The following is a 26688-nucleotide window of genomic DNA, read 5'->3' as shown; positions in this document are numbered from 1 at the left end:
TGTGGAATATAATTTGAGGCAGAAGGAAAGTACAGAGTAATTTTTAAGAACAGTATGTCAGGGGGTTCCTGGGTGGCTCAGGCTCTTGATTTTGGCTCAGGTCACAATCTCACAGTTCATGAATTCAAGCTCCGCATCAAGCTCTGTGCCATCAGTGCATAGCCTGCTTGAGGCTCTCTCTCTCTCAAAATAAATAAATAAACTTTAAAAAATAAAAATATTTAAAAAAAACAGTATATCAGAATAGCCACACCGCTTGGTATGACTGCAGTAAAGGGCACTTGTGGATAAGTGTAAGGGTCTAGACAGTTTCCTCGAGATGCTATGAAAAGCAAATACAGCATCATTAAGCAAATAGATAACATTAAGTGTGTGATACAGAATGAGGGCTGTGGATGCATTCACTGGGGAAAAAGGAAGCTATAAGGAGGAAGAAATTTTAAAAAGTTATCTGTAAAAGCTCACACATGATAAGAGAAAAGCCAAAATTGAGGTAGAAGTAAAGATGCAAAATAAAGGAAGATATAGAAGGTACAGATTGCTATGGAGATGCAACTGGCTGTGCCACACAGAAACTAAGTAGAGAGATTCTAGTAGAATTAAAAATTTTAAATATTCCAAACTAAAAAGAGAAATACCAGATTATACAGTAAGTCCACTACTGGGTATTTACCTAGAGAAAATGAAAACACTAATTCAAAAAGATCTATGCACCCTTATTTTTATTAAAGCATTATTATGATAGCCAAGATACGGAAGCAACTCAAGTATCCACTGATAGATGAATGGATGTGGCACATACATATAATGGAGTACTACTCTGCCATACAAAAGGATGAGATTTTGTCATTTGCAACAACATGGACAAACCTAGAGGGTATTCTGCTAAGTGGAATAAGACAGAAAAAGACACATACCATGATTTCACTTTTATGTGGAATCTAAAAAATGAAACAAGTGAATAAACAAACAGAAAGTAGAAAATACTTTAAATATAGAGAACTGATGGTTGCCAAAAGGATGGGGAATGGAAGACGGGTAAAGTGGGTAAAGGGGAGTGGAGATACAGACTTCCAGTTATGGAATAAACCAGTCACAGAGATAAAAGGTACACTGTAGGGAATATTATCAGTGATACCATAATAGCACTGTTTGGTGACAGATCGTAGTAGCTATGTCTGTGGTGAGCATGGCATAATGCATAGATTTGTCCAATCACTATAATGTATACCTGAAAGTAATGCAACACTATGTATCAACTATAATGCAATTAGAAAAAAAGAACATGAAAAAACTCTCAGAGAATTCAGCATTAACAGTAAAACCAAAGATATGTAAAAGATGAGATCACCAGGGACTGTGTCGAACAAAACAAACAAAAGAAAACAGTAAGAGGATACCGGACAGAATAGTAAGGAACCCTAACATAAGCAGGGAAGGCAGAGGGAGAGAAGTCTGTAAAGGACTGTCTAGGGAGACAGAATACCTTGGAGAATGTCGTGTCTTGACAGCAGAAGAAAGTAATCACTGAGAAGAACAAGATGAAGATGAAGCAGGAAACAATGTGAGTCAAGCAGGATGGAATCAAAGGCACTGGCAGAAATATTACCTTCAAAAGGAAAAGGGACCACCTTTTCTAGTGTATCGTTATTAAAGGAGGAGAGAGAAGGGTGATGGAAGAGATGCTTATGTATACCAGTAAGTTTATAGATAAGTTATAGGCTACATATCAGAAAGTTTGTGCAATTCTGCCTGAAATTTGTTTTCTGTTTGAAGCAAGAGATGAGGACGTTGGTTAAACATAAAAAAAGGAGAAGGAGAAAAGAGCTATTAAGATGAGACGCATAAGGAGAACGTAAATAGGTACTGTCAGCCATGAATGTTCAAGCAGACTAGAAAATTTGGAAGGACTGCCGGACGATGCTGAGGGCCTAATTTATAATGATTGTGTATGTTAAAAAAATACATACACTCAAATACAAATCAATAAGTTGTTTATACCTTGGTAAACATATCCTTTTACTCTATTTAGTATTGTGTTCCTTAACTAAAAGTATGTGTGCGAAAACTTATTTAGCCTATCTATAGTCTTTTTCTGAGGAGGAATTTTGATATTTATTTCATTTGAATATATTTTCCCTAGGAAATGGTAATTTCTAAGCAAAGCCACATTTTGGATATTTTATTAGCTTTTTTGTATGTGTGGTCAGATAGGGCTCTATTTAAACATTAAATTCATGTAATTAACCTATCTAAAATTTTGTAAACATTTTTCAGTGTTTTATTCATAATCCTAACATACTAAAAAAATACCATGCTCATTTTTTCCCTTCCAATCTATAGCTATCTGTATATAAAATTTAGTGGCATATAGTCAGGTGCTAAAATAGGTTTCTTCATTCCTATGTAATTACCTTATAATCTTAAAAGGTATATAATATTTTTGTTATCCTGATTTGCTACAGCTTATCATCTACATCTTTTACCACGTACAAGCTGTTTCTGTTTGGAGATTTGTGTGTTTTAGGGGTGATAATTTTTCTAATAAAAATGTTCTTTTATACTGCCATTTTTCTTTAAGTATTTCTTTGTGATACGTTCTAAGGAGAAAGATTATGATGATGAAATATAAAAATATTTTTGTAATTAACTTAGTCTAAAGCAGTGAAAGAATTTTTTTCCTTAAAATGAAACAGCAAATTACATATGAAATATACTTAATTTATAAAAGCTATTTTTAAATGACAGAAAAATAAAAAATAGTGTGCTGTTCGCATCAGTTGTTAGTGTGTGGCATTTGACAATTGTGAAATACACATGCTAGTAAATACGTTGTTATGTGTACACATGTGCAGGTATGTGTGTGGCCAACAAAAATTTCTCTCTAAAGTTGATAATGATAATAATCGTATAAAGTTTTATACTGGAGAAATTAAGCAGTATTCTACCAGAAGTTAGGACTTAATTTTGTATCTCACAAATAACTCCGGGTGATTTGTAATCTTTACGTTAGTTTAAAGATATGCCTTTTATTTTTCCTCTTCTTTTTTGCCTCCATTTAGCTTCTGGAAATGATCACAATTTTACTCATTTATTTATACCTGATTTTCTTCTTACGTATTGAAAATGCTTACCCAATATCAGGAAAGAGTGCTAGAGACAGGGTCGTAGGCATACATACTAATGAAGTTATGAACATGAAGGGAACCAGGGGTCAAATTATTTCCTGTCAGCAAGAGCTACAGAAAGAAATAACTGCACAGGTAAACACTTTAGAAACCAATCACTGGAGTGAAGTAAAAGAATATGGTACTATATCAAATTACCTATGTCACAAAAACAAAATAAACAAACCTGGAGAAACAAAAAGAAAAAAAAAAGATAAAGCAGCACAGTGTTTTCTATTGCTATGGAATTACTCGAGGAAGCCAAATTAAAGTTCTCAACCTGTTAATAAATTTATTTAAGATTAGAGTAAAAAGGAGACCCTAACAGTTACACATTAGAAAACAAATTATAGCCTTATTTTTTCTATTCTGACTAAAATTAGATTAAGATATAACCAGACCTAACTTGAGCTTACTCTACATTACCCAAGCAGTTAAAATTAGCAAAAACTAAGAAATTTTTTTTGGGGGGGGGGGGTTATNGGCTCTTTCCATGTTTTAGCTATTATTGAGAGTGCTGCTATGAACTTTGGGGTACATGTGCTCCTATGCATCAGCATTTCTGTATCCCTTGGGTAAATTCCTAGCAAAAACTAAGAATTTTAAAATACACGTTTATAGAAGAGCAATATAGCCATGACAAAAAAAAAAAAAGTTAGTACACAAATTATATTAAAATAAACGACGACAAAAACTAACATCCCAATCTAAACAAGGCTTCAATGTTTGGTATGTAAAGGTAACGAAGCCAAGTTCCCACAATCTGTCGTTCTTAAAATAACTGTCACTTTTAAAATATTAAATAAAAGCCAGACTTTAATTAAAAACTATTGATTCTTATTCCTTTTTAAATTTAATTTTTAATTTTTTTTTATTTTTGAGAGAAAGACAGAGACAGAGCATAAGTAGAGGGAGGCAGAGAGAGAGAGGGAGACAGAATCCAAAGCAGGCTCCAGGCTCTGAGAGCTGTCAGCACAGAGGGCTAGAATTCACGAACCGGGAGATCATGACCTGGCTCAAGTCGTACGCTCAACCAACTAAGCCACCCAGGCACCCCTCGATTCTTACTCTCTAAAGATGTGTAAAGAGCATACTAGGTGATAAGCATTGAGCTTGTGATTGGAAATATTAAAACTAATTTGCTTTAATTTTTTAGATTTAGTACTTACACACTAAGAATCATGGGTTGACCAAAACACAGAAACCAAATTAAAAAAGAAAAAGACTAAACAAGTGAGAATTCCTCATTCCAGGGAAAAAGGGGAGGTCATATTATGAAAGAGAGTGTAACAAAAAGGAAAAGGAAAATGGTGTGAAAATAACAGGCAAGTTTTAGAAAAGAGAAATCGCCTGCAGTGGTTTGGATGAATGTCATCTGGAGCTGTGAATACAGAAATGTAGATAAAAAGATGTATGAAAGTCAGGCCTGAAATACTTTATAAGTGACGTTATACACTTGATTTACCTTGTAAGAAACGGAAAGTTTCTGGACAAATTTAAGTACAAATGAACAAATTCATCATACAACTGGATAAAGACTAGAAACATCCAGACTAATGAAGGTGCTTGTTACCGCAAAAGACCAGAAGGTTGATGAGGGTATACAATTGCTATATATTCACATTCACTTAATTCTCACAGTAACTCTCTGGGATAGAAATGATTGATATTCACAGTTTACAAGAAACTAAGGCACAGAGATTAAAACCAACTCAAAGTCACAATTCATAAGTACTGGGGGAGAAGGTTTGAATACAAATAACTTGGTACCAAAATTCAAGCCATTTTAACCACTATTTTTGCCACTGAGAACTAGAGTAAAACACTACAGAATAAAAACCAAAAGTCTTAAGAAAGGTCACTAATGTTATATGCTAAAATGAGACCAAATGCAATGAGTATTTTAAAAAATTTAAAAAGCCATTAAATTTAGCAATTCAAGTTCACCAGTGACTTCTTCAATAGAAATGATAATTTTTGCCTTAAGAATCAATCACCAAACATATATTCAACTTACTCCAGGTCCAAAACACTTTGTTAAAGATTATAACATTAATGAGTAGCTTCAACATGCTTTAAAATTTAATTTTAATAAATAGAACTTATTAAATGGAATTTGTTTTAATTTAGAATAGTCTGAAATCTAACAAATTATGTTTTTAAATCAACAGAAGAATATGGCATTATAGTAAAGAAAAATAACATTTTTATATTAGGCTTATGCCAAAATGTAAAGTAAAAAATTATTCTTAAACAGCACAGTATTTCAGATCTTTAAAAAATATTTAGAGTAAAACTGCATACAGATCATCTAAAAGCCAAAGACAAATAATATGCAGTGCCTGTCTAAGTACTGTATGATGTATTAGCTGGCTACTTCATAATAACACATTAGTTTTTTTTCAGACGTAAGTAGCACAACATATACAAATAAAAATTTTGATCTGGCAAAAAGTACCATTAGCAAACAAAACACATACCTACAAATAAAAAAACCTGAAAAAAAATTTTGCAACTTATACAAAGACATGTGATAAACTCATTTTTAAGAAAGGAAAACGTGGGGTGCCTGGGTGGCTCAGCTGGTTAAACGTCCTGTTTTTGATTTTGGCTCAGGTTATGATCTCCCAGGGTTGTGAGATCAAGCCCCACCTTGGAGTCCACACTTGACATGGAGCCTGCTTAAGATTCTTTCTCTCTCTGCCCGCCACCCCCAGCCCCAGTCCGTGTGTGCATGCACATGTTCTCTCTTACAAAATATAAAAATAAAAATAAAAAAGGAAAATACCTCAATAAATAAAGAAAGAGGCATATGAAAAGATAACAAATGGATGAGAAAACCCAGATGGCTAATGGCTAATCAATATGTGATAAATTCTCAGTCTCATAGGTAGTCACAACATACACTCAAAATGCCAATTTCTGTTAAAAATCTATGTGATGATATTCTGATACATTCATATCTACTGAGTAATGAAATACTTATATCTATTAAAATGTAAAGTATACACACTATATACATATATTTAATAAACACATTCTTTGGTCTAGCAAACACACTCTGAACATAGATCAAATAGAAAAAAAAAAAAAAACCACCATCCAGGAGAAATATTACAATAAATCAAGGCACATCCACATTATATTTTTTAATTTTAAAAAAATGTTTTATTATTTATTTTTGAGAGAGAGACAGAGAATGAGTGGGGGAAGGCAGAGAGAGGGAAACACAGAATCTGAAGCAGGCTCCAGGCTCTGAGCTGTCAGCACAGAGCCCAATGCGGGGCTTGAACCCAAGAACAGTGAGATCATGACCTGAGCTGACACTGGGTGCTCAACCGACTAAGCTACCCAGGTGCCTCTGTATCCACATGATATTTTGTAACTATTTAAAGACTCGGTTAGTTCTAGATTTGCTAACAAACAGTCTTTTATGTGGTAAGTCTTTTTTTTTTTTTTAAAAAGCAAGTTTCAAGAGTAAAGCCTACCATTAACCGTAAAAGGAAGAGAGAAGCTAGAGGGAGGCAGGAGGTTAGGCAATGGGCTCTGAATATTTTGTCTGCACTTAGATGAAGCATGAACTTAATGTATTACACCTAAGGAGTGGGGTTTAGAGTAAGTAAGAAGAAAATAACATTCCTCTATATATTTGTTATTTACATGATCACAAACAACATACATTGCTTTGCTACTCAAAAAATCAATTCAATAAATTAATGTGTCCTAAGCCAGTATGCAATTAATTCTCTTAAAATAAAAAGCTATCTGTATATGCCAAAGCATTTGTTTTAACTAATGGTTTTATTTATTTTTTCCAAGGTACATGTGTGTAAATATATATTCATTTTCTTTGTGAACATTTTGTAGTTTTTTTTAAATAGATTTTCAGTGGTTATACTGTACTTTCAAGTTTTATAATTGTTATTTTAACTACATTTTTAGCAAAGAATAATAGTTTGAAAACAGTGTTGTATAAAACGTCCTTATAGATCTTATTTATGCAATATCACAGTCCAAGAAAACAGCTACACGTTGTGCTATTTCATGTCAATTAATTTCCATAGATCTCTGCTTGAATCTACCTACTGGCATAAAAGAACTTCCCATCTTCAGGCTATGGTCACAGAGCCTCTCTTCTCCTATGGAATGCCTTGCTCCTTTCTTCTTTACTTGCTTAAACCTACCCAACCTTTTACAGCTCAATTGGTTTTACTGGCTACCACTCTTCTTTTAACATTTATCTCACTGAGTAATCCTGTACTGAGTGTTCTTATTGTGTAAAATTTGGGGGGAAACATTATTTTTATATGACAAATTTCTGTGGCTTTCTGGTCATGATGGTATGGGGGGGTGGTATGGGAAGGGATGGGTGGAAGGGAAGGGAGTGGAGGGCAGGAGAGGAACTGAGGAGGTATGTGGGGAGAAGGAGGGACAAGGAGGGGGGAGGAAGGGAGAAAGAAAAGGAACTGGTACCTGTTCAGTACAGCATACTTGAAATATGTCACTAGCAAAACCCTTAAGTCATTTTCAGTTCAAAGCACAGGGATATATATCCATCCTGATGAATTCTTTTAATCTTACACTTATTAGCAAAAAACTAGCAAGATAAAATGAAGATAAAGAATTGATGAACCCCATGTAAACTCTACCATTTTGAGACATTTGGAAGAAAAAGCAGAGTTAACATTTGTTACAAAACTAATCTTCACTTATGCAGCTCAAAGAGAGCAATGAAGTCTCCTACTGAGCTATTCATTCATGTAAAAGGCAACAATTGACAACACACTGACAGAAATTTCACATTAAATTCCCATTCCTCTAATGGATACTGCATCTTTTATGAATACTCTTATAATCCCAGGAGTAGGGGGACTCAAAGTAATGTTTAGTCAAACACTATTTGATGCATTTTTAAAACAGAAGATACTAAGAAATGGTCATGTGCAAAATAGACTCTCAAGTTTTTTGGTTTTGTTTTTGTTTAAATTGTATGACTAGGCCCATACCCAGGCCTCTACATCAACACTAAAACTGAAAATCCAATGCTGCAAAAATCTTACCAACTGTATTTGGTAAGTTATGTTTTCTTTCTTGACATGTTTTCATAAATGCAAATAAGCCTTGTACTAGTTTTATGTAGATCAACTTTAATTTCCAAAGGAAATGTATTCTCTCAAAGTTAACAGGCATTGGTCTTTTAAATCACTTAGTGTGTTCACACCTTGTTTCTTTGTATAATCAGCTCTACTAACATACATCCAAGTGATAAAACAAAGGACACTTTCTGGGTCACATGTAATAAGTGAGACGTATGCAATTATTAAGCAAAGTTTTCCTGATTTATTGACAGATCAAATATGATCAAGGGTTACTAGGGGAAAAAAAGAAGAGGAAGAGCACAATGGGGAAAAAATACCCTTAAAGAATAAGCCATCCTTTTGCAGCTATAATATAACTTAATGATTTGTATGTCACAGTTTACATACAATGTAAAGGGGGAAAAGCCATGCTCCTAAAATCTTTTTTTAATTTATTTTGAAAACAGACTTCTATAATAGAATTCAGTGCTTGGTCACCCTTCCCCTACATTTCTGTCCTAACTTTGGTTTCTTTTAATGAAAAAAAGGAGTCAGCAAAACAAAATGCCACCATTAAATCATTTTGCAACATTTTGTGTCAAAAATGTAATGGGAAATGCACACATCAAGAGAAAGGTTACTGTTCTTCCAGAACATCTTTTCACTTGGTTCATGGCTCATTCTTCTACATAACGGTGCAGGCACTACTGATGGTTTTTTCTCTCAGTTTAATGTGGCATTTGAAGGATTATGGCATTTTCAGGAAACCACACTGCAGTGATTTTAGTGGTTATCAGGCTAAAAGTGATACAGTGATTTAGAATAACTGTGCTGTTTATGTGCAATGGTAAAAGTCAGCTACCAAGTCATCTCACAATGTCAACTTAATTCTTGATTGTATGTTTTCTTAATAATACCTGAGGTCTGTCTACAGAGTGAGACCAGAATTAGAGGAGACTCCTTTTAAATGGGAATTTGCTGTATATAGATATACTATATTTAGGTTTAAATCTTAAGTACATTGCAGTAGGAAGAGCTAATTCAGAAATTTATAATCTTAATTCATTCCAGTTGAGAATAAGTGTAATTTGCTCCTTGAAACTGTTTCACAAAAAGGATTAAAATGAATTAAGAATTAAAAGAAAAATTTTAATTAAAATGAAAAGAAACTACATAACATATATGTAAAATAATTAGGAGATACAAAGGAAGAATAAATATGAAACCTGCTATATTTATATCTAGACACGTCATTTTAAAAATGTTATTTATTTATTTATTTATTTATTTTGAGAGAGGAAGAGTCGGGGAGGAGCTGAGAGAGAGGGAGAGAGACAAGGAGACATAGAAACAGAGAGAGAGAATCCCAAACAGGCTCCCTGTCACCAGCACAGGGTCCAAAGCAGGACTCAAACTCATGAACCATGAGATCATGAGCTGAGTTGAAACCAAGACATTTAACCAACTGAGCCACTCAGGTGCCCCAATAACATGTCATTTTTATCCACAATATAATTTAGCTATTTAAAAGCTCAACCTCTAATATTTTATTTTAGAAAATTAATTTTAAAAAATTTCATATTATAAGAAAACATTTTCTACTATAAGCCATTCCTCATAAACCTACGTCTCAATTAGTAAAAACTGAAAAGTGTCTGCCTTATAAATAACTCACATACTTTGGTAGACTACTATCTATAAAATGTGTAACTCAATTTAAAATCAGAAAAAATACTACAGGCTAATAATACAATTAAAAATACCACGGTTTATGAAGGTTTTATGCTGTAAATCATTCAGAATTCCATACACCTAAATAATAACTTTAATTTCTGAATTTCATCTTTATTGCTATATTATTATAAAGTCATAGAATGCAAATTAAAGGAGATTTTCAAACTGTTCTAGTACACTGCTCATTTTATGAATGAGATAACTAGTTCCCAAAGAAGTTATCTTCATTCCTCAGGGTGACAAGGCCTCTTGCTGGCAAAGCCTTACCTCACATTCCAAACTCTCAATTTTAGCTCTATCCTTATTTCTCAATTTTAGCCCTACCATTTTACCTCACATTCAAACCTCTCAATTTTAGCTCTATTCTAACCTCTCAATTTTAGCCCTTTTTCCTGGCTGGTTACTTAATTAAGTTTCCAAGTGAGGCTCACTTTTTGAGTCTATTAAATATTAAGTGTACTACCGCTATCAAAAAAAAAAAAGATTTTCTGTTAATAAGCAGGAAAATTATCATCCTTGTTTTCCTTATTAACAGTCTCTCCATACATGTCAACACTATTAAGTAGAATATTAAAGTTATACTAATGACACATACTACATCCAAAGAATGTGTGAATAAGATAAATGAGGTAAAAGGAAGTTTGACAGCTTCTCTTCTCTGTCCTTAAAATAAAACAGAAATGTAAAATCATTTCTGTTCAAATATCTCAGAACTAAAATACATGTGCACATGCATGTACACACACATTTTAAAATCTGACCAAGATTTCCTGAGAGTTATATAATTCTGAAGTTACATATTTCTTAGATTTAAGTCTAAGTTTCATATATGCTGTTTCTCAACTGAAAAACAAATTAAAACTTATTTTATGAAGATTCTAAAATGATGTCTTATTTGCTAAGCTAACTAAATTTCAAAGGACCACAATCTTTGTCTATTATCTTGTATTGTTCCACTAATTACATGATCCCTCCTCTCCCAATACCCTTGGATCACAATCAAGGGGCCTACTATAAGTGACATGTATCTATTCTACAAATACAATTCACAAGATGTAAATATACTATGCTTGTAATTTTTTTCTTTCTTTCTTTTTTTTTTTGCACAACTGATGGTTAATTCACTCACCCACACCTCTCCAAAAGTTCACATCATTGTGCTGGTATATGCAGAAATTTCTTTAATCTACAATTACAGCACTGATGTGTATTGTTCTTTAAGACAAGACAAAGGGACTTCAAAAGCATTAAGTAGATGACCACAAAATTACCAATAATCAAAAAGTAAAAATATAGATGGCATCACAGATTTTAACTAACAGCAACTGCAAGTAATATATATGGCATTAAAGGTACTATATTGTGTGAATTAAATGTATTTTAATATATTTTATATGTACATATACAATAAATATGTGAACATGTTATGTTAATAACTAAAAGGTACATGAATATTTTATTTTTTTATAACATTTATTCATTTTTGTGAGAGAGAGAGGCACAACAAGTGGGGGAGGGGCAGAGAGACAGGGAGACACAGAATCCAAAGCAGGCTCCAGGCTGAGTTGTCAGCACAGAGCTCAATGTGGGGCTCAAACCTACGAGCAATGAGATCATGATCTGAGCCGAAGTAGGACGCCCAACCGACTGAGCCACTCAGGCGCCCTGAATATTTCTTAAAATTATCTGAAAAGAATGTAATCTTACCCCCTAAAAGGGTAAAGTATATTTCGTTAAAAACAAACATCACAGAGACAAATATTTTCAAAGGTCAGATCCGTTATTAGTGCTATGATCTGCATTCGATATAAAATGTAAATAAAGAACAGTTCAATAACATCTAAAATTAAAAAGGAGAAAGTAGTACGTTTCAAGAAATCTTAGTATCAAAGAACTCAAATAGCATGGTTAGAAGATTAAAGATTACAGCACTAAAATCTCAAAGACTATCATGAAAACTATAAAATAAACACAATTATCAGGTCATCATGAAATGGCTGTCATCATTTAGCCTGCAACAAATACATTTACCAAAGGCAAGTTTTATCCAACCAGGGAGCTGAAATGTAAATTATGCTGAGACTATATAGGGTTAATAGCAAAGGCTCTAGAGCCAGACTGCCTGAATGTGAATATCAGCTCTACTACCTTTTAATCTATGCAGCTTTTGGGAATTTACTTAAGTCCTCTATGCCTTAGTTTCCTCATCAATTCAATGGAGATAATAATACTCCTTAGCTCATAGTATGAGCATTAGATGATTAAATATGTATGGTACCTGGTACATAAGTGTTTTATTATGGTTGTTGTTTGCATATACAGAACATTTACAATTCCCTAACCATTGACCCAACCTCTGTACTTGGATTTATCTCATTTAATCCTCCAACAACCTAAGGGATAGGTACTACTGATTATTGTTACTTTACAGATAAGGAAACTAAGGCACAGGGGAGATAAAAGTAGAGCTAACAATAACAGAAACAGGTTTGCAACTGAGCTGAGTAGCTATAAATCCTCAAACTAATCATTTGTTATATAATACTAACCCCCAAAATGTAAAAGATAATAAATTTTAATAAAATTTAGGCTTTTTACATAAATCTAGCAGGCTTCTTTAAAAAATATCCAATGTTAAAAAATATCAAGGGGCACCTGGGTGGCTCAGTCTATTTAAGTGTTCAACTTCAGCTCAGATCATGATCTCGTAGCTCAGGAGTTCAAGCCCTGCATCGGGCTCTGTGGTGACAGTGTGGAGTCTGCTTGGAATTCTCTGTCTCCCAATCTCTCTCTGCCCTGTCCCCGCTATCTCTCTCTCTTGCTCAAAATAAATAAACTTGAAATGTAAAAACACCTCATTTTATTCCTTCTTCAACTCAATATTTTCTTTTAAGCTTTTTTTTAAAAAAGACCCACTTTAGTATATCTTTAATTAGAGGTTCCTTTGTTTAAAAAAAATATTCAATCACACTTAGGACCATCACAATAGGTATTAGGACCACTGCAATGGGATTTTACAGTAGGAGAGAAAGAAGCAGCTCAACTCTGAATACAGCATGGGCAATTGGGAATTTACAGCCAAGGAAATGGGTGGAGGTTAGTGGGTGAAAAATTATTAAGGGAAACATCAAACATAGGAGAGATTCTGGCTAAACCAACCAACCAAAGATTTTTGCTGAAGATAGCCCAGGTGATTAGACATTACCTGGGGGAATGTGGAAGATGAGGAACCTGATTAGATATCTAGGATGATCAGGTATCAAGGGTAAGGGATTCTAGTTGAAGTGACTTAGCAGGTTAAACAATCTCTTATACCTATAGGAGCTAGAAAAAGAACAAACAAAGCCCAAAGCCAATAGAAGGAAGGAAATAATAAAGATTAAAGCAGAAGTAAATGAAATAGAGACTAAAAGAACAACATAACAGATCAATGAAATCAGAAGCTGGTTCTTTGAAAAGATCAACCAACATCACAGAAATAAGGGAATTATAAGAGAATATTATGAAAAATTATATGCCAACAAATTCAATTACCTAGAAGAAATGGATAAATTCCTAGAAACATAACTTTCCAAAATTGAATGAGGAATAAATAAAAAATTTGAACAGAGCAATTACTAGCAATGAAATTAAATCAGTAATAAAAAAAAACTTCCAAAAGCTAAAGTCAAGGACCAGATGCCTTCACAGGTGAATTCTACCATACATTTAAAGAAGAGGTAATACTTATTCTTCTCAAACTATTATAAAAATGCAGAAGAGGAAGAAAAACTTCCAAATTCATTCTTTGAGCCCAGTATTATCCTGATACCAAAACCAGAAAAAGACAACAAAACAAAAAAACTACAGGGCAGTATCTGTGATGATATAAAAATCATCAACTAAATATCAGCAAACAGAATTCAAAAATACATTTTAAAAAACCAGTCATCAGGATAAAGTGGGATTTATCTCCGGGATAAAAAGGTGGTTTGATATTTTCAAATCAATGTGATACACAACATTAACAAGAAAAAAGGATAAAAAACACAAACATCTCAATAGATACAGAAAAGGCATTCGGCAAAGTACAACACATACCCGCGACAAAAACTCTCAACAAAGTAGATTTAGAGAAAACCTATCTCAGTATAATAAAAGCCATAATATGGAAAACCCACAGCTAACAACATACTCAGTGGTGAAAACCTGAGAGCTTTTCCTCTAAGATCAGGAACAGAACAAGAATATCTTCTCTTGCCACTTTTTCAGCATAGTACTGGAAGTCCTAGTCAGAGTAATCAAACAAAATGAGAAGAAATAAAAAGCATCCAAATTGGTAAGGAAGAAGTAAAACTTTCACTATCTGCAGAAAGACTCAACCAAAAAACTACTAGAACTGACAAATGATTTCAGTAAACTCATAAGATACAAAATTAATAAACAGAAATCATTACATTAATAATGAAGTAGCTAAATTAAGAAAATAATCCCATTTACCACTGCATCTAGGAATTATAAATACTAAGAATACCTAGGACATAAAATAATAGAATAATACAATACCTAGGAACAAACTTAACCAAGGAGATGTATAAAACATCAATAAAAGAAACTAAAGATGATACAAATGAAAAGATATTCCATGCCCATCAAATGGAAGAACCAACATTGTTTAAATATTCATAAAGCAATCTACCCAAAAAATCTACAGACTTAATGCAATCACTATTTTGATAGTGACAACATTTGTCACAGAACTGCAACAATCCTTAAATTTGTATGGAACCACAAAAAACCCTGAAGAGCTAAGTAATTCTGAGAAAGAAAAACAAAGCTTGGAGTATCATACTTCCAGATTATAAATCATATGACAAAGCTGTAGTAATCATAACAATATAGTACTGGCACAGAAACAGACACATAGATCAATGGAACAGAATAGAAAAAGCAGATATAAACCCAAGCATAACTGGTTAATTAAACTACAACAAAAAGAAGTGAGAATATACAATAGAGGAAACATAGCTTTTTCAACAAATGGTGCTGGGAAATACTAGACAGCTACATGCAAAATAACACAAAACAAAAAGGAGACCATTTTCTCACACCATGCACAAAAATAAACAATACAAATTAAAGACCTAAATATGAGACCTAAAACTATAAAACTCCTAGAGGAAAACACAATGGAGTAATTTCTTTTATGTCAGCCTTAGCAATATTTTTCTAGGTATGTCTCCTCAGGCCAGAGATACAAAGCAAAATTAAACTACCTGGGACTACACACACACACACACAAACACACACAAAACGCAAGTTTTTGTACAGTGAATGAAACTATCAATAAAAGCATAAGGCAACCTATGGATAGAAGATATTTGCAAATAATAAAAAAAATCTGAGAAGGGGTTAATATCTAAAAAATATGAAGAACTTATAAAACTTAACATGCCAAAAAAATCCAATAAAAAATGGGCATAAGACATGGACAGACATTTCTCCAAAGAATATATCCCGATAACTGACAGACACATGAAAAGATGTTCAACATAACTTATCATCAGGGAAATGCTAATCAAAACTACAGTGAGGTATCATCTCAAACCTGTCAGAATGGCTAAAATCAAAAAACAAAGGAGACAACAAGTGTTGGCAAGAATGTAGAGGAAAAGGAATCCTCTTGCCCTGTGGTGGGAATGCAAACTGGTACAGCCACTTTGGAAAACAGTATTGAGGTTCCTCAAAAAATTAAAAACAATATTACCATATTATCCAGTAATTCCACTACTGAATATTTATCCAAAGAAAACAAAACCACTGATTCAAAAAGATATATGCTCCCTTATGTTTACTGCAGCATTATTTGCAATAGCCAAGATGTGGAAGCAAGCCAGTAACCAAGTGTCTATCGACAGATGAATGGATAAAAAAGAGATGGTGTGTATGTGTGTGTACATACACTGGATTATTACTCAGCCATTAAAAAGAATGAGATCTTGACATGGTCAACAAACTGGATGGAGCCAGAGAGTTCTGTGCTAAGTGAAATAAGTCAGTCAGAGAAAGACAAATATGATACAATTTCATTCATACATGGAATGTAAGAAGCAAAACAAATGATCAAAGGAAAGAGAGAAAACAAAAAAGGAGACTCAAATATAGAGAACAAACTGGTGGTTGCCAGAGGGGAGGTGGGAGGGGGATAAGTGAAACAGATAAAGAGAATTAACAGTATACTTACTGTGATGAGAACTGAGTAATTTATAGAATTGTTAAATCATTATATTACACATCTGAAACTAATAACACTATATGCTAATTATACTTCAATAAAAAAATAAATTATTTTTTTAAAAAAAGCAACAGGATTAAAACAGTAACGGCATTAAGATATCTTAGAGGCCAGAAACTCAGGACAATACCTGAAACTGAGCAAAAAGGTGAGATTAACTGAGAGCTAAAAATTATTTGTATGAGAGAAACAACTAATGTTAAAGATTTAAAAAAAAAAAAAGGCGATTTAGCAGGGTTCTTGCTAACCCTGGTTTTACAAAAAAGTACTCAGATGAGCCTATGAGAAAGTCCAGGAGCCTGACTAAACTTGGATCAGAAAAAGAATCTTTGTTGCCATTAGAAAAACATTTTTTTTAAAAATCTATAACAAGAAATGTGTATAATGGTAATACTAAGATGAAAAGAGCAGGACAAAAGGAATAGGCTATGAGAAAGTGGTAAGAGAACATTTGCAAAGGTTGCCTAAGGCTGACAGTAGAAACCAGGTTTGACAGTAAACAAGCATAGAAGTTTCTGAGATGATGGAAATATTGTAAAACTGGATTGTAGAGATGGCAAATCACTGAACAAATTTATTAAAAATCATTATTATGCTCTATACTTATAATAGCTGATTTTGCAGGATTAACACTGGATCTCAGTATATTTATTTTTTAATAAGAAAAGTATTTGCTATTTATCAATGAAAGAAGGAGTTGTGAATTAACTTCTTTTCCCCTCCTATTTAGTTAAATGAGAAATGCCAAAACAAGAAAACTGCCTCCATTCTAAGAAAAATTTTTTGAGACTTAAGAAAACATAATTACATTCTATATACAGAGTAGCCTAGAGAGAGATGTTACTGACAGAATGTGTTTCCACGAGGGCTTGTGAGGAATGTAAGTAAATAAGCAGTATGCACATGGGAACTTGGACTATCATATAATTTTTGATTATCGGAGCTAGTGTGTTAGACCTCAGAGATGATACACCCTAAGATAATCTCCTAAAATAAGAAATCAGAGATCCACATTGATTAACTGACTTGCCTATCCACATCCTAATACATCCATACATATCTCAGAATAATACAGATTAAAAACACAGTGGGATTCCCTCACATACCCATTAAAACAGCTGATATCAAATAAAAACTAAACACATCGTTGATATGAAATTCTACAACAAGAGAAACTAGCGTAAGGTTGAAAAAAAATGTAAACATAGGCACCTTTGAGAAGAATGGCTGACTGGAAAAGAGCACAACTTTTTGGAAGTGATGAAAATGTTTCAGATGGTATTAGAAATGAGGGGTTAGAGGAGTACATGCTTTAGTTAAAAGTCATCAATTTATTCACTTAACATTTATGCATTCCATTGTATGTAACAGACCACACACACACACACACACACACGAATTTAGTCGATTAACTTTTTGTAGTTGTTTGGGTTAGCAATTATGAAACTACTTCCTGTATATTCTAAACTCCAGCAAACAGAGAACTATTGGACATGACACTTTGAAATACATTTTAATAAATAGACACAATATTTCCATGAAACTATTTAAGCTTGTTTCACCATTTCATTGTTACTTCAGAATTCACAGTTTTAGGGACACTTAATTGTTGTTTGTCTATGTAGTTGACATGTTCTAGATTTTAAAACACTGAAACAAAACACATATGACTAAATCTCTATTTAGGTATAGCCACTTTTTTACTTTTAATTTTCTGTTGTCTACATTCAAATTACTAAAATTGTATTACACCAAAATATCTACATTTAAAATATATTGTAAAGGATAATACATTTAAAACTTTAAATAGCTGAAATATATATGCTCCCTTTTTACTACTTATCTTTGATAATAAAGAAAAGCATCTTTGTTGTTTTCTTTTTAATTTTTTTTTAACATTTATTTTTGAGACAGAGAGACAGAGCATGAGCTGGGGAGGGTCACAGAGAGAGGGAGACAGAATCTGAAACAGGCTCCAGGGACGCGGGGCTGGAACCCACAAACCGCAATATCATGACCTGAGCCGAAGTCGGACGCTTAACCGAGTCACCCAGGCGCCCCAAGAAAAACATCTTTGTTAAACAATAATCAGGCTGATTTCTTTATAGATTCTAGCATTATTCATATATTAAATATTTGCATTATTATAGTGTTATGTGTAGTATTAAGTTTATCCAATTAAATAGCTTTTTAAAAGTTAACACATTTAAAGCACCAAGTTTTCAAGAATAAATTAAACTTTTATTACTAAAGATGACCTCATGAAGTAATACCTTTTTAAAAGATATCAAAAGGTTAAAATCAACTGTTTACTAAACAAAATGGAGATTTATTAATATTTTCTCAAAATAGACATAATTATGTTAAACACTCCAGAATGATAGAAATAAGTGTTCCTAACTTTACTGAATTTTAATTTTGCTCCAGTATTAGATATTATTTTCTAATATATCAGAATTTCCTTCAAAAGCAACTGTTTCTATAATTGTTATTAAAATTATATATAAAAGTAAAAAAGAACAGTTAAATATCTAAGAAAATAAAGGTTCCAAGGTGTCATAATTATATTCCTTGTTTACATTTAATTCCTAAAGCTTCATCAGTTTGGATTTAGAATGCCAGACTTTTCTTCCGTTTTGAGTGAACCCTGTTAAAGGAGTTAGGCAGCATATTTCTTCAGGCCAAGAGTTACAGGAAGTCCATATGTCTTCTGAGAAATCTTTGTATGCTGCTCTATCTTTGTCTTTTATAGTAAATCTAACATAAAAATTAGTCAGATTTAATATCCTGGCAATGATTCCATAACGCAACTTCCTATGAAGTGTGTCAGCCACTAAGCATCATGGTTGGTGAGGATGGGGGTTTGTGTTCAGTAACTTGGAGTAAGAACATAAAGGTTTACGAGGGTAAGTGAAACAGACTATGCCTTCAAGATAGTTATACTTTCAAGAGTGAAAAGCCAAGTTAAACATATACCAGAGAGAGTAACAGCCAAACTTGAAGAAAGTGGTATAACACAAATGCGGTCAGGGTGATATGAGAAGAAACATTTTACCACACATAACTGAAAGAAATTTTTAAAGTCCAAGTTTTAGAAATAGTCCTTTAGAATCCAATAATTGCATCGTACTAACCACTGACTCAGGAATACAAGATAAAACAAAATAAAACAAAAACCTAAAACTTATCCTTGTAATACTGGTAGAGGCAAAGAATAAAAACAGAACTTTGTATAGAAATGTCTTTGTACAGGAATGTCTGTTTTTAATACATATGAAATTTATTAGAAGACACAAATTATTTTAAAACTTGTATGGTTTCCAAGTTTTAATTTGTAAGTATCCAAGTAATATATATTTACACCATCACTTACAATCATGAAATTCCTACATGAGCATGCAAATTTTATCATTAAGAATGATTACGTGATAAACTAACTGTATAAGAAACAATAAACTAACAAGTATGTAATCAAAATAAAATTATACATTTTGTTTGTTTTAAGAAATCTATTAATTGAAATCTTAACTGTTCTTAAAAACTAGATTTCATTTTTTAAGTAATTTAAAATAATCCATTTTTAGCAAACTGATGTCCTATCAATACAGTAACTGAAGTTATAATTAAGCTTTACTCTCTTGTCTAATAAAATCTCTGCAAGAAACCACCCCTTCAACTATGACACAGGCAATCGAATAAGCTTCCATCCATGTTAGGCAATTTTTAAAAATCAAAGTAATCAAAGACTAATATTTGAAATACAAATCTGATAAATATGAATTCTTGCTGGTGTTCCTACAGCTTATGATACAATCAAATTTAGTTTCAGGGGAAGCACTCAGAATCCAGATGTTTAAAATGTGAACTAAAAAAGTGCTAATAGTATTGTTAAGAGACCAAACAGACATTCTAATATTGTAACCAAAACGGTTCAATATCTATATAATTTGACATATACTCAAATAAGGAGACTATAGTGAATGTTTAATAGTGTGGACTTGGCTGTAAAAGTGAAATAGCTTCACAGATCATTTCCTACACTCAGTGCATCTAAGTAACGGCAACAATACAAAATAAAATTAAAGATGCTATTTAACACAACCAATGGATTCTAGGGTTCTTAGTTTTAGAAACCTTTTTTCTCTCTCCTTTCTCCCATTAAGTAATAAAATGTGTCACATTGAGTTTGCACAGTGAAAGTAAAATTTGAGATCTAAAAGTTTGGTCTTATTCCTAATTTGATAGTTAAATAAAGACTTAGAAGAAAGGCCCACCTACATCTAAAAATCTATCTTTTGCAAATCAAATATCATCAAGGAGAGGGATCACTTCATTTCTGTTATTACACTGATGCATCAACTAACTAATCTCAAAGCTGTAGTTCCTATTTCCTTACCTAATACACAGAAAAAATACATCCCCTATTCTTTAGTGACATAAAAGCAATTCTCCTTTATTAAGCCTTTTAAATATCTTCATCAAATACTTCTATTTAATGACCAATTTGTTCTAGGGATAAATTGTAACAGTATAAATTTTTTAAATTAATTCAGCCAAGAATAATCAGTCTTTACTTATTCATTTACCAAGCATTTACTAAGCATTAAATGTGCCAGAAATGTGGAAACAAAAATAAATGCTAGATTACTATGTGGGCCATAACTACCTTGAACAAAGAACATCCATTACAAAGAGAATACCTAAAAAGACTTCACAGTTTCAAAACAGAATTTCAGTTTGGTCTTTAGCCTTAAGTAGCATTAAAAAATACATTTTTAATTGGAAACTTCCCACATTATTTTTAATTAAATGTTAAAAGCAAATGGCAAAAAGAAAGCAGTATTTAAAAAAAATTTATAAGATACTATAAACCATCCTTCTCTTTAAGACTTTGCTCATTTTCAGATTTCCCATGTTTAGTGGAAATAGTTCAGTCTAATCAGTTTAGAGAACATGTTTCAATAAATTGTCCCCCATATTCTAGAAATAATTATATACAAAAACAGGACATGCACATTTTCTGAAAAGCAAAAAATAAGCCTACAACATATTTACCAACTGGAATCCTTCTATCGGAACCCACATATATGTATCCTTTGTATTACTAAGTAATACCACTATCTTACTATTTTATATGGAAAAATATTATCACTCAGTAGTTATTCATATAAGTCCCTAATGGAACAGACTATAATTCTGATCATGTACAACGGAGGGAAAAACTGAGACACAGAAATGGTAAATTACTTGTCAAAGACCTGACAAAAACTTAGAGGCAAACTGAAAATTACAGTTGGAACCTAATATTATAGTTAACTGATTAACTGAACTCAATTTCCATTGATACTAAAAAATTCCACATGTAAATTCACATATACACATATACAAATAACTGAAAAAGCCAAGAAAATAATTAAGAAAGAATTTTTTATATAGCCTGAATTACATAGAGAAGTGTGGTTTCAAAATCAAAGCTGCTAAACAGCAGGTTCTAGTGAGTCATGTACGTTAGTTCAAAGGAACTTGAGAAAATATATTCAGCAAAAGACTATTAATTAAATTACCACCCAAGAAGTTTAATTTTATAAGAGAGCCTAATAAACATAGTAAGTATAATGCATCTCTGACTAAGCACTGAAATATATCTTCAGGAAAAATAAAGTCTCATTTAAAATGTCTTAAAATTAAAGTTAAAAAATAGCATGTATATATAATATTTAAGATGCAACTTAATCATAAAAGTGTGAACCTTTGTGGGAATGATTTGCAAACAATAATGGTGCCAATTACAAAAATAAAAGAGATGTTAGGGGAAATGGCAGATAATAGTTTTTATGATTATCTTCTTAAACACATGAAATTCTACATCAAATAAAATTCTTCTTTAACTCAAGAGCAAAAGTGCTTAAATTGAATATGTATTTCTTTTTCACAGAAGAATCACATTATAACCATAAAACAGTTTATAGCACTGCTTTACATCCAGCTTATTTTGTCCTCAAAAACATTAATATATAATATTTATGAAACATTTAATTCCCTCTTCATTACCTCTTTAAAACCTCTGCAGAAAATCTGTGATGTTATCTTCTTAACAAGGCAAAATCAAGGAAGAAAGCTTTGTATATTCATCATTTCTAGAGTAACAAAAATATCTTTACCTTCCAGAAGACTTTCCACCAAATCCCAGACTCTGTCATGTTATAATAATGCAATTAGGAATGGAAATTTTATAGGAGAAACTAATTAAATAAATGATAGGAAAGGGTAATACTATTTTAAAAATCTCAGCAATAATTGAAGGAAGATGGTGCCTACTTTTTTTACGACAACTATAATAGGATGTGTTGTACTTGCTCTTATTATGAAGTGGTTTTTAAAATAAAAATTGAACTTATGTTCTAGATTCTTTCAAATACCTCACCAAGCAAATAAAATAAATAGAAACCTGTAAAAATGCATAGGTCCTACAGCAAAAATGTCATGATTCAACAATCTTGAAAAAAATAGGAGGGTTGATATTAACATAGGTTCAAATAATTAAAAATAGAATAACCAGCTCTCTATGTTTTTAACTATTGTTTCAAATTGGTTATGCCCCACAATGCAATCCTCTACCTCCATGGGATTTCCTGTAGATTGAACTTTTTTTCATTATATAAGACTGTTTTATGGGTTTTTTCCTTTTATTTATTTTTATGGTTTTATGCACTCCATCATGTTGGGATCAGCTTAGGATTTCTTTTTCTACATAAATCAAAAAATTATACTGTGGTCAGAATTATTCATGTGTATCTTCTGACGCTACTCTACACTAAATTTAAATGAGTTTCATCTTCAGGAGAGTGCTCATGACATCTTATGTGTACTACTTCAAAATTACTGACCAAATATGATAGACCTTCTTAACTTTGTTGAAGCACTTTGTATTTCTTCACCTAAATTTTTATTTTCTCCTTATCTTCTTTAATGATAGTAAAAAAAATCATAAAATTTAAAACTGCATGCCGTTATTTGAGGAATGAAACAAATAGAAATTTGATTTTTAATGACAAATGACATCATTTTGGAAGCAAAGATTTAAAATCATATTAACACTACTGATATACATTTTTAACACCTTATTCTTTTTGAAACTCTTAATTTCTTGCCCTCAGTTAATTTCATAGTGTTTCATCAAAAACAATTTTTAAGAGAAATCAGAAATGATTTCCTTAACATACTAAAAGACTCTTTGTTACAGTACTTTGAAAGAATGATACCTCTTGTAAATGAGGTTTCTTTTCGTTCACCCACTCCACTTACTCCTCCATCTCACCTAGGGCTTAAAATAAATTTCTTCATCTCAGCAAAAGAAGCAAAAGGTTAAAATTAGCAGTCTCTGCACCCTCAGGAATAACCACTGTGCAACATCAGCTGAGATTCCTGATTAACATTATGTCTGATTAGAAAAAAAAAGTACCAAAACGAAACAAAGAAACAAAGAAGAAAACAAAACAAAAAACAAAATCTACCTAGGCCATCTTTTCACTTTTCTTTATTTCATAAGAGAGAAGCATTTAACACATTCATTTTGATAAATGGTAAGGAAGTGCTAATGAAGCTCTTGTCAATAAACAAGTATCTGTCTTATCATTATTACTAATAAATTCAACTTTTATAATATGTAACAACTTAGTAATTTTGCTATTTTATGAGATAAAGTAAAGATCTCATCAGACTTTAAATCAAATTGTTTTTGTGGCCTCTATATACAGAGCATTGCCAAGTGCTGTTGTCAGGAGAAAATTGTTTCTTGTGTTCAAAATCCAGATTATCACTCTTAATTACATCTCAAGCCAGAAAATAACCATGTGTGGCAGGTTAATAAGTGGATAAAATCTGTTTCTGAACTACGGTTTCCACTAAATAAGATTTTAAGAAAGGTCCTATACTATGATTCTTTCCCCCATTATATCTGTGATGAGAAAATGATGAAGATGGAACCTTAATGCCCTAAAGACAACGTCTCAACATCCCATTTACCTGACAAGATTTTCATTGTCTCCAGTTCCCTTGCAAGTTGCACATTCAGTTCGCAAATCTTCAGCCTTAGGCTTCTTTTGTAACACAGACTGCCTTTGCCTTCTCTCTCTAGGAATTCTTTCCTGTCATATACGGGAAAACAAAACAAAACATAAAACAAAATCTGGATATGAGGAAAACAGAAATAATTTAACCAAGAAAGTTTTTCAAAGTTTAGACTGTGTAAAAAATGCTTAACTTATTCCAACCTCATGTTTTTCTTCCTCAGGAATGAAGCTTCGCTTTCGTCCTCTGGTTCTCTAAGAAAAAAAAGATCCCACAAAAATATCTAATGTTTAATTAATAACAAACATAAATACTTTCTGTTAAATGTTACTGCTTAAGTTAAGGACTTGGAAAATCAGTATATCTAATTAATACTGTATTGCTCTAGCAATTTGTTAACAATTTATGTACAAGAGATAAAAACAAATTACATGTACATTACAAGTGCTTTACTTTTAAATTAGTGCTTTATTTTTAAATTACGAAACTTTCTGATAGGAAAAGTAAGTTCTACAAAATCAGTTAGAATGATTTTTTTCCACACTCTATACATGCCACAAAATTATGATTTATCCAGAGCATTTAAATTTTTGTAACTTACAACATATGCTTCTACAGCTGAAATGCTACACCTGAACTCCTACTACTCCTGGTATTCCCATGTGTGTTCATACATGTTTGTATAATATAAAGAATCAATTTTATAAAATTATTTTTTAAATGTTTATTTATTTTTGAGAGAGAGAGAGAACAAGCAGGGGAGGGGCGGAGAAAGAGAGGGAGACACAGAATCGGAAGCAGCTCCAGGCTCTGAGCTGTCAGCACAGAGCCTGATGTGGGGCTCAAATTCACAAACCATGAGATTACGACCTAAGCAGAAGTCAGACGCTTAACTGACTGAGCTACTCAGGCGCCCTTTAAGAATTAATTTTTAACTGTCATTAAAAGTGGGAGTAAAAGATCTCAGAAGTCCCCAAATACTAGGTGAAATAAAACTAAATAAAACATGGTACAAATTACTTATTTGAAACTTATTTGGTTGAAATTTTACATCAATCGAGTCAGAACACATTCACTATTACAAAGATAGTGACCTCTACATGTTCAAAAGTAATATATGGGGCGCCTGGGTGGCTGAGTTGGTTAAGCATCTGACTTTGGCTCAGGTCATGATCTCATGGGTCATGAGTTCAAGCCCAATATGGGGCTCTGTGCTGACAGCTCAGAGGCTGGAGCCTGCTTCCGACTCTGTATCTCTCTCTCTGCTCCTCCCTTACTCACTCTGTCTCTCTCTCTCTCAAAAATAAACAAACTTTAAAAACTATTTTAATAAAAAAATAAAAGTAATATAAATACAGTGGTATTTATAGCCAATATGTTAAAAATCTTTATCCACATAGCACAGCCTCCTGTAGATTTAATCCCCATGTGCAGACCACAGCTCTTTAGAGAGACTAAAAGAAAAATGAGGCACCATTCCCACAAATTATTTTGTCTGACTGTTGAAATCCAGGAATATTCCCAAATTAGAACAAGTACAAATCATTCTAAACAGAAATGATGTCCAGTATAAATACATTGATGTTTCCTAAATTACTGTCATTTCATTTCTCCATAATACTGAGTCCACTGTCATTTAATATCATGGCTAACTGCATACTGTTTAATCTGCCCCTAGATAACCAAGCATTGACTAAATCAGTCACTCAAAAGGGGTAAATTTATAAACTATGTATTTATTTGCATTTGTATTGCTAATCAGTATGGTCTAATTATGGAATAAGTTAGAAAAAGTATGACTACATCCAGGAAAAGGCTTTAAATGCAGCCCCTACATATCAAGGACAGCACTTGCTGCGATGAGCACTTGGGTGTTATATGAACCACTATTTTCTATTCCTGAAACTATTATTACACTACATGTTAGCCAACTTGGATTTAAATAAAATTTTTAAAAAAAGAAAAAGAAAAATACACACACACAAAAATAAAGATGTTTTCTCCACACACAAACACAAAAAGGAAAAACATCTTTGAAGTTAAAGACTGAATTTACGGCCAGAGTCAATGAATTATTCACCTTTGTAACTCAGGCACATAGCAAGCAAAGTGTCTGGTATTAAGCAAGCACTAAATAAACAGTGGCTGAATAATGCCTGAATAAAAAAAATTAAAGATAAAATAAATAAGAGTAGGCCCTACATATATCTCTTCTTACTTCGAAAACAGTACTGAGTCTTGCTCCTCAAAATGTCAGTCATGGCTCATGAACACTGGCACACCCTGGGAGCTGCCAGAAATGTAGAAGCTCATGCTCATTTTGATATACTGAATTAGAGTCTGCCTTCTAACAAGATCCGCAAGC

The 26688-nt window shown here is 32.5% G+C and overlaps 1 protein-coding gene across 5 annotated transcripts in view; it reads right to left on the bottom strand.

Moving 5' to 3' along the window:
• PHF14 (PHD finger protein 14) overlaps nt 1-26688 on the bottom strand; it is a 210921-nt gene that overhangs the window by 94738 nt on the left and 89495 nt on the right. For all 5 annotated transcript variants that reach the window (XM_077754230.1, XM_077754226.1, XM_077754227.1 and 2 more), the window contains exons 15-16: nt 24527-24577; nt 24279-24400 (exon numbers count right to left, since the gene is read on the bottom strand). In XM_077754230.1, coding sequence (XP_077610356.1) covers nt 24279-24400; nt 24527-24577 — 173 coding nt within the window. The remainder of the gene's footprint in view (nt 1-24278; nt 24401-24526; nt 24578-26688) is intronic.

The sequence above is a fragment of the Crocuta crocuta genome, unplaced genomic scaffold, assembly GCF_008692635.1.
Source record: "Crocuta crocuta isolate KB4526 unplaced genomic scaffold, BGI_CrCroc_1.0 scaffold292, whole genome shotgun sequence".
Lineage (NCBI taxonomy): Eukaryota > Metazoa > Chordata > Mammalia > Carnivora > Hyaenidae > Crocuta > Crocuta crocuta.
This window is presented reverse-complemented; position numbering and strand designations above follow the sequence as displayed.